Genomic DNA, 12,260 nt, shown 5'->3' on the forward strand with positions numbered 1-12,260 from the left:
GACATGGATGGAACTAGAGGGTATTGTGCTAAGTGAAATAAGTCAGTCAGAGAAAGACAGTTATATGATCTCACTCATATGTGGAATTTAAGAAACACAACAGAGGATCATAAGGGAAGGGAGGGAAGAATCAAACAAGATGAAATCAGAGAGGGAGACAAACCATAAGAGACTCTTAATCATAGGAAACAAACAGGGTTGCTGGAGGGGATGGGGTAACTGGGTGGGGGGTGGGGGGTGGGGTAACTGGGTGATAGGCATTAAGGAAGGCATGTGATATAATGAGCACTGGGTATTATATAAGACTGATGAATCCTGACCTCTACTTCTGAAACTAATAATATGCTCTATGTTAATTAATTGAATTTAAATAAAATTAAATTAAAAAAATTAAAAATTAGGGGCACCTGGGTGGCTCAGTCATTGGGCATCTACCTTTGGCTCAGGTCGTGATCCTAGGGTGCTGGGATCGAGCCCTGTGTCAGACTCCCTGCTCAGCGGGAGGCCTGCTTCTCCCTCTCCCACTCCCCCTGCTTGTGTTCCCTCTCTTGCTGTCTCTCTCTCTATCAAATAAATAAATGAAATCTTTAAAAATAAATAAAATGGATGTCTAAGTAGCAGGCACTCAAAAAATTATTTTGACAAATAAAATTATTTATGTGTTTGTCTATTAAGTCCCTTTATTGTCTATTGAATGTCAAATCCTGAGAGCTAAATGCAAGGGATATAAGTGATAACAAACCTGACCCTGTCCTTGCCCTCAGAGCTAAGGATCTCATAAGTAGAGTTTTAAGATAATAAAATCATTTTCTGTGCCACAGGATGTGAGCTGGTTTGATGACCCTAAAAACACCACTGGAGCATTGACAACCAGGCTTGCCAATGACGCTGCTCAAGTTAAAGGGGTATGTCCCTCCTTTCTGTTTGTCTTAATTGGCCATTTTGGATCTCAGCATGAAATTAATTTTCTCATTATAGGTGTTCTCATTATCATTATAATATTAGATAAATATTTAACACAATAAGTCATGTGCCTCATAGCAAAAATGTTAACTATTTAAACATAAACTGTATAGTGTGTATATAATTTGCAAGCTTCTTTTGTTATTTACTAGTTAGACCTCCTATTAACAGGATACACATGGAAGGACAATTATTTATAAAAGGCAGTATTTATCAGCATATCATGCAGGATCAGTCTGAACAGAAATCAACAGAAAACTATAACTGCTACTAAAAAAAGAATGTATGTAGTTTCTGTATGAATGTTTAGGAGCACTGTAGTTTAGAAGAGAGGGAAGAAAAATCTAAAAACAGGTTGAGGGGCATTTGGGTGACTCGGTCAGTAAAGCATCAGACTCTTTTTTTTTTTTTTTTTAAGATTTATTTATTTGACAGAGACACAGCAAGAGAGGGAACACAAGCAGGGGGAATGGGAGAGGGAGAAGCAGGCTTCTTGCTGAGCAGGGAGCCCGATGCGGGGCTCGATCCCAGGACCCTGGGATCATGACCTGAGCCGAAGGCAGACACTTAACGACTGAGCCACCTAGGCGCCCCAAGCATCAGACTCTTGATTTCAGCTCAGGTCATGCTGTCAGGGTCTGAGATCCAGCCCCGCATCGAGCTCCCCGCTGAGTGGGCGTGGAGCCTGCTTAAGATTCTCTCTCTCCCTCTCCCTCTGTCCCTCCCTGCCCATACTGCTTGTGCATGTGCTCTCTCTCTAAAAAATAAAAAATAATAATAATAATAAAAACAGGTTGAAAGAAATGAGAAGCACATCAAAAAATTAAAGCAGTGGTAGAAGGAACAACTTTATCAGGTTATAAAGCTCCAATTTTACTGCTCCATGACTCTTTAATTGCTCTAACTAGAAACTATTGAACCAGGAGGTGTTGATTTGTGGAGGGAGTGACAGTTTCTTCTACAACTACAACTGTTGGTAAAAAAATCCACAAGATGATGTAGGATTTGAAAAAAAAGCAGGTGGTCTCTACCATGTCTTTCCCTCCCTTGAACCTTATTAATCTTTTAGTTTTTCTATATGGTAGCTCTATATTAAAATTTGTTCTATCAAATACATGGGGCTTCTGTAAGTAAAAATTAGGTTATGAATGTGGAAGCACACAGAGTTTTAAATTACAATATAAATCTTGGGAATTGTTTTAATACAGATTTCTTTGCTTAAAGCAAACAAATCAACAAACGTTGAGGTTTAGACCAAATTGTATAGAACCTAGAAGGGCCAAATATGCACTGCTTGAAATAACTTTGAACTTCCTAAAGCAGACAACCCTGGCCTTATGGTGTCTACACAGTAGGTCAGATCATCATTAAGTGCTATGGGAAAAAACAACCAGCAGGAAGTATAGGTAGGGGCTTTCTGGTTGTCAGGTAAGGAAGGCCTCAAAGATAAGGTGGTATATGCAAGAGGCCTGAATGAGGGCAAGGTACTAGCCCTGTAGATGTGGAGAGAGGTATGTTCTTTTTTTTTTTTTTTAAGATTTTATTTATTTATTTGACAGAGAGAGAGGGAACACTAGCAGGGGGAGCGGCAGGCAGAGGGAGAAGCAGGCTTCCTGTTGAGCAGGGAGCCCGATGTGGGGCTCGATCACAGGACCCCGGGATCATGACCTGGGCCAAAGGCAGATGCTTAACTGACTGAGCCACCCAGGCACCCCAAGAGGTGTGTTCTAAACAGAAGGATCAGCAAGTGCTAAGGACCTGAGGCTGGAGCATTTCCGTAACTGTTCCCAAAACAGTAAAGAGGATAGTGTGGCTGGAGTAAAGTGAGTGAAAGGAAGAGTCATAAGAATTGAGATCAGCATTATATCTGGAAATAGATGGGAAACCATTGTAGGATTTTGAACACAGGAGTGATGGGATCTGAAAGTTTTAAAGGCTGCTGTATTACTAGGCTGAAGGGGGCAAGGGTGGAGGCAGAGACTCTATTGCCATAAATCAGGGGAGGGATGATAATGTTTTAGGCTGGGGGGTCATCGTGAAGGTGACAAAACGTTAACAGATTCTGGACATAGTTTGAAGGTACAGCCAACAGAATTTGTTGGTTATATGTAGGGTATAAGAGAATGGAGATATAGAATGTCCCCACAATTTTTGACCTACATCACTTAAAAAATGGAGTTGCTTTTTAATGAAACTGGGAGACTGTTGAAAGAACAGATTTGAGGGAGAGTTTTGAGAGTTCTTTTTGGAACATGGTATGTTTGAGATCCCCAATGAGATGTCCAAGAAGAGATGTCAAGAAAGCAGATTAGATGTGCAAGTCTGGAGCTGAGCACAGAAGTCTGGTCTGGAAATAGACATTTGGAGATTTTTTGGTGTGTTGGTGGCTTGTAAACCAGGAGACTGGGTAAGATAGCCAAGGAAGCATATGCAGGTAGAAAACATGGCAAGTCCTGGTCCCTGAGGTCAGGGCTATGAGGATGGACCTGCAAAGAGGACTGGAAAGGAGCAGCCAGTGAGGGAGGAGAGCAGTGTCCTAAAAGCTACATGGAAAACGCATTTTCAGGAGGAACAATTTAGGATATCAGATACTGCTGATGAGCTTGCAAGGTTATTGAACATCTTACCATGCTACAGCTGCACGGAGGTGCTGATGGTTCTGACAGGAACTGTTTCAAGGGTGTGGTGGGAGCAAAGCCTGTTGGGAGTGGGATCAAGAGAAAAGAGAAAAGAGGATGAACACAATTGGATACATTGTTAAAGGACTTTTTGGGAAATGGTGGAGAGAAGTGGGTGGTAGGTAGAAGACATAAAGTATTAGTTTTTTTTTTTTTAATTTAAATTGGCATGAGAATCAGTCAGTGAGCTTGGGCTCAATCCATTTTGGTCCCTCCCTTCAAGAGCCATTCTTGGGGATCATGATCAGTGTGGACAAATTGTATCCTGAAATTTCTGAAATCCAATTTTCCCTAAACTTTGCCGCCATCACTTTAGTACGCCCTTCACAGAGACCTGGTTGTATGTGCTCGTGGGCTCACACGGACACACACGTCCCATACCCCATTTGGTGTGGAGGACACAGCTTAGAGGAAACGCTGACTCTGTCCTGGGTGGCAGAACCCTGAGCAGGCAGAGTGTGGGCATTGTGTGCTCGCAGTCCTTCCTCCCTCCCCTAAAATTCCTCTGGGGTTATGGCCTGTCCTAAGCCACAGTCCCTTCCTGTATCTGTGGGACTGGCAGCCAGCCCTGTCCCCTACTGTTGTTTGTGAGCTCCTCAGGCCCTGGCAGGAGCTCTGGTAGCCCCCGATTGCCTCCTGGTGTTGACCGGCTGCTTTCCATTTGTTTCTTCAAACTCACGCTCTCACAGCTGCGCTAGCCTTCACACCCCTGTGTGAGCCACCGGGTCAGAACTGTTCTCCAGAACTTCACACGGTGGCTCATCAAGAAGGACCAGGGAAGAGGAAGCAAGTAGGTCTGTGAGTGCCATCAGAAGCACGGAAGTCCCATATAGCCGTTACCATAAATTGGCCAGGACAGGACAGTTGTATCCACTTACTGCTACCAGCTGACTGGCTTATGATGGGGCAGATGTGTGTAGTGTGTAAATATATATACACACACACACACCCATCTCTGTGGGTATCTCTATTCCACAGTGGGAAGTAGTGAAATTAATTTTTTATATAAAAAAATACCCAAGGTAAGCAGTACTGTCAAAAATCATTCTACCCAAGGCAGGGCTAACTCAAGTTTCTGTGTATATAGTTAGTGATAATGCTTATCTAGGTTAAATTTTCCTCATATTTAACTTGACCGTCAATGACACATTTTCTCAGATGTATTTTTTAGTCAGTAGCATAATTCTGCTAGAAAGAAATCAGGAGAAAATATATCTCAATATTTTGCCTATGAAATAGTGAGCTTTTAAGTTTTATTTTGGTTTTAGGACTAGAATTCTTCAGGGAAAAAAGTAAATGAGAGCCATGTAGAGATCAAAAGCCACTATGTACTTAAGTTTTTTCCCCCGCCCACCCTGGAGAAAGTGGTTGAGGAGAAGATAAAGTTATAAATGTTTCTAATTTCAGAAAGAGGCTCAGGAAATAGGATTTCTTTTTCAGTAAGCACAAATGTTTCAAATTAGATTTCCAGCAATATGGCCGTGTTTGGAAGCAGAGGAGGAAGTAAGATAGAATTACTTGAGTATACGGTGGGGTGGAGAGGTAAGGAGGGTTCTTAGTGGGTTTCGAGTGCCAGGCTACTTTTGTCTGACCCTGTTTCACACTTAGGCTGTGGTTTGGGGGAGTGTTATCTTCTCTCAGCTCTACTTTTTGAAATGAAAATTACCAGGCTACTACGAATCTATGCTGTCCCATTCATTGTGATCTGCAGAGCTCTAGACTCCTACTCTATGTGAGGAATAGATGTGGAACCGTGTTAGTCTTTAGAATAAGGAATGGTACCAGTGCCATGACCTCTAAGTGCTAAATCAGGTAAAGCCAACGACCTTAATCTCCCCATACCCCACCAGCTTAAGGTCCTTGATCTTTTCGTTCACCCTTCATGTACAGGAGAGAAGAATTTGTCATCTCTGATCCATTTTACTTATTTTCATGGCCTTGACTATCATGCAGACCTGAACATTCATAAGTCTGAAAGGTTCATGTGCTAGAACCATTCACCTGCCATGAACTTGGGGGATGTTCTGAGCACTTCTCTCAGTCAGTTGCTGTGGGAAATGAGTTCTGGGTAGGACTTGTAGATTCTGAGAACAGGAGCAGTCTACATTGTCCCTGTGCCACGGACTCTGTCTGGGTTGTAACCTTTGACTTTCAGGTTGAAAATGTGCAAAGGGAACCTGGGTGGCTCAGTCGGTTAAGCATCTGCCTTTGGCTCAGGTCATGGTCCCAGGGTCCTGGGATTGAGCCTCTCATCAGGCTCCCTGCTCAGTGGGAAGCTGCTTCTCCCTCTCCCACTCCCCCTGCTTGTGTTCCTGCTTTCACTATCTCTCTGTCAAATAAAAAAATGAAATCTTAAAAAAATAAAAAAAGTGTGCAAATGCAGAGAGCTGGCTCTGAAATCCACTTCATTTTTGACTTAAGCCAAATTTGGTTAAGCATCCCTTTGATATAAACTCAGTGACTGCATCAAATAAAAAAAAAAACAACTGCTGGGCGCCTGGGTGGCTCAGTTGGTTAAGCGACTGCCTTCGGCTCAGGTCATGATCCTGGAGTCCCTGGATCGAGTCCCGCATCGGGCTCCCTGCTCGGCAGGGAGTCTGCTTCTCCCTCTGACCCTCCCCCCTCTCATGTACTCCCTCTCTCTCATTCTCTCTCTCTCAAATAAAAATAAATAAAATCTTTAAAAACAAAAACAAACAAACAAACAAAAAAACCAACTGCTCCATTATTCATGCTGTCTGGTGCAATTCCTGGTATAGAATTTAACGTACAGAGGCTCCTGATAGTTGTAATACCCTTGCCTCCTAATTACGGGTCTAGTGTTTCTATCACACAAGTGTTGAATGATTTCAGTGGGTTGATACTGGAGTGATGCAGAAGGGGTTATAAAGGATTCTGTCCTTAACATTTAGGGCTGAAAGACGTTTTGGTTATTAAACAATGTATTCGCTCATTTTGAGGGTTGAGAGAAATTTGTCAAAAGTCACAGAGGAGGTTGTGACCAGTCTGAACTCCACTGCATCGTAATCTGTACCTGAGTCTGGTCCCACTCAGGCAGAGGGAACTTTGGGAGTGGAAAAAACATGGGCTATTTCCAGATCTGGGCACCATAGCTGGACTTTGGAATGGATTGAGGGCTTGGGTGTTTCTAACGTAGAGGAGAGAAGTACGGTATGGAGTAGTAGACTGAATTGACTTAATGGTTTGACTTCTGGCTTTAGAACTGGAAGTCACAGCATGCTACTGAAAGTCATGCTTCACACCCCCTCTGGCATTCAAACTAAAGGCTCTGTTGCCCGATCAATATCTAAATTAAATTCCATTACTTTCAGCTTTGTGTATTTTTTCCAAATCAACTGCAGGTTAAATTAAACACAATAAGCATGTCAAATAGGCCCAGATATATTTGCATATCCATTTTTTTAAAAAAATATTTTATTTATTTGAGAGAGAGAGAGAGCAGGAGCAGGGGGAGGGGCAGAGGCAGAGGGAGAAGCTGACTCCGCACTGAGCAGGGAGCTTGACTCCGGGTTCGATCCCAGGACCCTGGGATCATGACCTGAGCTGAAGGCAGATGCTCAACCAACTGAGCCACCCGGGCATCCCATATTTGGATATCCTTAATGACAAATATTAGGCTTAACTTATGAGTAGTTTTGCATCTCATGTTGGAAATTTCCAACATTTCCAGTGCAACTGTCAGACTATTTTGTCTTGTTGATTTGAAGAGCTTGCTTTAGTGATCATGGTTTCATTGATTAACGAAAATTTTCTTGGTATTAAAAATTAGAAGAGAGGGATGCCTGGGTGGCTCATTTGGCTAAATGTCCGCCTCTTGATATCAGCTCAGGTCTTGATCTCAGGGTCGTGAGTTCAAGCCCCACATTGGCATGGAGCCTCCTTAGAAAAAACAAATTAGGGGCGCCTGGGTGGCTCAGTCGGTTAAGCAGCTGCCTTCGGCTCAGGTCATGATCCCAGGGTCCTGGGATCAAGCCCCACATCAGGCTCCCTGCTCGATGGAGAACCTGCTTCTTCCTCTCCCTCTCCCTGCTGTTCTGCCTACTTGTGCTCTCTCTCTCTGTCAAATAAATAAAATCTTTAATAAAAAAAATAATAAAAAAATTAAAAAATTAAATAAATTAAAAAAATTAAAATAAATAAATAAGAAAAAAGAAAAAACAAATTAGAAGAGATAGAAATATGTAATTTAACTCAGAATTATTGATCTTCTTCTTTCATTTTTTGCTCTGAAGTCATGGAAATCTTCATTTTAGAAACCAAATAAACTTATAAGCAAACCTTTTGTTTTTATTTTGTAACTGAGAAGATAATTAATAGAATTTCATGAAGCTGAATTGTCATAATCCTAAAGAAAATACAGGCATGGGTTTTAAAGAGAATATGAAATTGTTTCTCTAATTTGTTTTGTGTCTTTTTTTGTAGGCTATAGGTTCCAGGCTGGCTGTAATTACCCAGAATATAGCAAATCTTGGGACAGGCATTATTATATCCTTAATCTATGGCTGGCAATTAACACTTTTGCTCTTAGCAATTGTACCCATCATTGCAATAGCTGGAGTTGTTGAAATGAAAATGTTGTCTGGACAAGCACTGAAAGATAAGAAAGAACTGGAAGGTGCTGGGAAGGTGAGTCAACCTAAATACAACTGCTGATCTAATACAGTAAAATATTCTAATCAGTGTTGTTCTGTTACTACTTACTATGCTTGGAGAATGTTTTTATAACCATTCCTTAAAGCAGTCTCATTGCACTGGAAGAAGATTGGAAACTGAAGAAAAGGAGCCAGACAAATTCTGAGGCTCACAGGCTGACAACTAATTTTATTAGGCTTTTCTCATTTCAAACCATCGTCCTTCATGCTCTTCCTTTACGCCCTCTCTCCCACACCCTCCCTCTCTCTTTCTTCCCCTCAAGCAAGCTGAAATCCATTCTTTTATTGAGGAAAGCAGCCCCATTTAATTACGTATGTTGAAGGGGAATTAAAATATGGAAAATCCAGGTGCCTGGGAGGCTCAGTTGTTAAGCGTCTGCCTTCGGCTCAGGACCCTGGGATCGAGCCCCACATCGGGCTCCCTGCTCAGCGGGAAGCCTGCTTCTCCCTCTCTCACTCCCCCTGCTTGTGTTCCCTCTCTCGTTGTGTCTCTTTCTAGCAAATAAATAAATAAAATCTTTTTTAAAAATGTGGAAAAGTCCTAAAGGTATTAATTCTATCAGGCTTAAATTATTAGCATTCTTTCCTTTTTATCATACCCCCTGCTGGCATCTTATTTCTGTTTCTCTTTACCCTATAATGGATAGTGCTGCTACTACTACTTTTTCTTCTCCTCCTCCTCCTTCTCCTCCTTCTCTTCCTACATACTTGTTTATTTGTTGTTGTTTTTAAACAAATACTTGTATGGCATTTACCTTGTTTCCTCCACAATGTTTTACTCCTCTTTGTGACCCTAAGAGGTAGGCTCTATTATTAGTTCCTTTTTCAGCCGAAGCTGAGGCACAGGTGGGTCATGGCCGCAGTGCCTTAGAGCTGATAAGCCTCAGAACCAGGATCCAAAGTTGTGCCTCTGTGAAGAAACAGGGAGGTCTGCTGATGGCCAAACAAATCCGATAGCACATGGTTTGTATCATTGCGGAAATACAAGTGGTCAGAGCATGACCGACCCCCAAAACTGGGTAGGGATACATCTATTAGTGAACCCTCCAAGGTTCCTAAGAGTTGGGGCAGAGACCCAGAAAGATCCAGTGGCTCTGGCTCTCTAGGCCATGTGTCTGAAGTACTTTGTTTTGGGACCAGGCACTGCACCAGAGAATAAAGAATGATGAAGAGGGTACTTCTTCATGGAGGCTGATCATCACCACTGACACTTTGTCTTCTACCTTCTACCTTTGTCTCCTCAGACTTTTTATCCTGTTTCCTTAGAATTCCTTCCTGAATTCCTTTGGACCAGTTTTAGTGCTTCCTAACTAGTGTCTATGGGAGAAAGACCTCATGTGAGGCTTCCCTTCAGGCTATTAGAGGCCCAGTCTCGAGCTTCAGCAGGCATCAGGTTGTGGGTTGGCCCCTGTCACATCGGCCCCTGTCAGGGAACATGTTCTGTGACCAATCACTTCATTTCATACCCTACTGTCTTGTTTTTTCTACCTGTGGTGTTGACTTTTCATGTGAGGAGAAGATGGAAAAATCTAGGACAAAATGTATAAAAAGAAAATGTATTAATATTTAGTAGTTTCATCATTTCCTGAGGGGTTCAGAATGTCCCAGAGAGGAGCCTCAGGTTGTTTAGAGGAAGAAGGTGATCAAGATACTCAGTTATAAGATAATTCATTAGACATCACAGGTTAGCACTTCTGAGGTGGCCCATCAGATTTAAGACTCTTGGAGTTCTGTCCCAGGGTGGCAAGGAAGTGGTGCAGATGGACATGGATATGTGCGAATGTGGCAGGTTCACTGAGCAAAGGTCGGAGGTGAGATAAATGCTCTCAGTGGTGTTTCATGAGACTGGTAAAAGCAGGTAGGGAAAGTGGTGGTCCAGGACCATCTGATCCATGTAGTTTTGAAAATCAACTCCCAAAACTCCCCATTCCCAGATTACCACTAAGTATTATTATATGCCAGGCATCATGTGAGGAGCTCTGCATGCATTTTCTCATTTGATACTCTTAATCACTCCTTTGAATTCTTCTTATTAGATGATAAAACCCACAGTTCAGAGAAGTCAGGTAACTTGCCCAAATCACACAGCAATAGTTCTAACTGATCTCCTTGCTTCCACTCCTTCCTTTCTTGTCCACCCACTTTCTACATTCTTCTCACAGAAGTCACACTGATCTCTTACAAACACAAATAAGATCACACTAACTGGTTACCAACTTAAAACCCTCCAGTGGCTTCTGACTGATCACACTTGGAAGAAGATCAACATTTTACCCTGGTTTATAAGACTCTGCCTGACCCAGCCCCCTCTGACAACTTCTATGAAAGCATCTTTCACGACTCTCTCCCATGCCCACTCCGCTCTGGCCTCATGGGCCACCTTTCAGTTCCTGGAACATTCCAAGCTGGCTCCCTCTGATCTTCCTATGGCTGGTTCCTTTATATTATTCAGATCTCAGCATTATGACCTCTTTGGAGAGGGCTTTCCTGACCCTTGAATTAATTCATGACACTTCTCAGCACTTGATGTTTCTCTATTTCTTTGTTTATTGATTAGTGGACTGTCTTCCCTACTAAGACAAAAGGTCCATAGGGAAAGGGCTGTGTCTGTTGGTTTGCCCTTACAGGGACAGAGCAGGCCCAGGATTCCAGAGCAAGATTGTGTGGTGGCAGCCTCCTCATAACCTCTACCCTGCCTGTGCTCTGTAGATTTCTGTCACATTATTATTGACTAGTGAACATCTTAATAAAATAGATGCTTTTTCCTTTTCAGACATAAAAGCCATAATCAAACTTCAGTTAATTTGAGGATAAGGAGAGAAGTGCGAGGAGGGTTTTTTTTTCTTCCTAGAAAAAAAAAAAAAAAATATATATATATATATATATATAATTTTTCTTCAAAATTATTTAGCTTATGATGGCTACTGAAAAAAACTCAATGCTACTTACTCTTCTCATATTAGAAGTTCTCTTTCCTTGGAGCACCTGGATGGCTCAGTCTGTTGAGCGTACGAGTCTTGGTTTCGGCTCAGGTGATGATCTCATAAGTTGTGATCTCGTGGGTCGTGAAGTTGGAGCCCCAAGTCAGGCTCTGTGCTGGGGAGTCTGCTTGAGATTCTCCCTCTCCCTCTGCCCCTCCCCCGGCTCTGTCTGTCTCTAAAATAAATAAATAAATCTTTAAAAAAAAAAAAAAGTTCTCCTCACTGGGTTTCTATTTAAAACTCTTGGAGAAAATGAAGCTGTGAGGATGCAGAGTACTAATTAAGCCTTTTCCTAATTGCTTCATCATGAGGCAAGATAAAGATGGTTGTGAAGTGATTACTATATTGTTTTACTCACTATGCGAGGTCTGTGACTCATAAACTCACTTGTATTGGGCTGTTTACACCCTCTACTAAGTGACCACATTTACAGATCAAATCACAACCAAAACACACTTGCCTTAGAAAATGGTGCCACAGAAAATATTTCTTAGAAGCCACATTGAAATTTACAGTAAAATCTGTTTTTCAGCAGACTTTGTTATAATTTGTTGAATTTCCTTACTAATGCAAAGAGCATTTCCGTTTGTTTGGAGCATTATCACTGAACATATTTCTAACATGGGTCTGTACAAGGATTGTGTGCGGGTTTGACTGGAGGCGAATTTGTTCCTCTTTTTATTCTGTACTGTTCTGTACTGTTCCTCTTTTTGTTCTGTACTTATAGGATTTTCTAAGATGAATGTATATTATTTTCATAGTGTGTACAGATTTTTATAAAGTATTTTAACATGAATTGAATCTGGACATTTTCCTATCTTTGTCAGTAGTTTATGGTAAACATAGGTCAATATTCTTGGCCTAGTCGGGTCAGAGTATGATATTTTTAACTTTATTTTTTAAATAAGTTTTTGTTTTTAAGTACATGGTATTATTGTTTTTCTTCTAATAGCTCTTTGCATTAC

At 41.6% G+C, this 12,260-nt stretch overlaps 1 protein-coding gene across 2 annotated transcripts in view; it reads left to right on the forward strand.

Moving 5' to 3' along the window:
• Positions 1-12,260, forward strand: part of ABCB1 (ATP binding cassette subfamily B member 1) — a 123,079-nt gene that overhangs the window by 84,234 nt on the left and 26,585 nt on the right. For both annotated transcript variants that reach the window (XM_064575328.1, XM_064575329.1), the window contains exons 20-21: positions 822-905; positions 8,085-8,288. In XM_064575328.1, the coding sequence (XP_064431398.1) occupies positions 822-905; positions 8,085-8,288 (288 nt within the window). The remainder of the gene's footprint in view (positions 1-821; positions 906-8,084; positions 8,289-12,260) is intronic.

The sequence above is a fragment of the Mirounga angustirostris genome, unplaced genomic scaffold (genome assembly GCF_029215605.1).
Source record: "Mirounga angustirostris isolate CCGP_5_RB_7025 unplaced genomic scaffold, mMirAng1.0.hap1 SCAF_12, whole genome shotgun sequence".
In the NCBI taxonomy this organism is placed as follows: Eukaryota; Metazoa; Chordata; class Mammalia; order Carnivora; family Phocidae; genus Mirounga; species Mirounga angustirostris.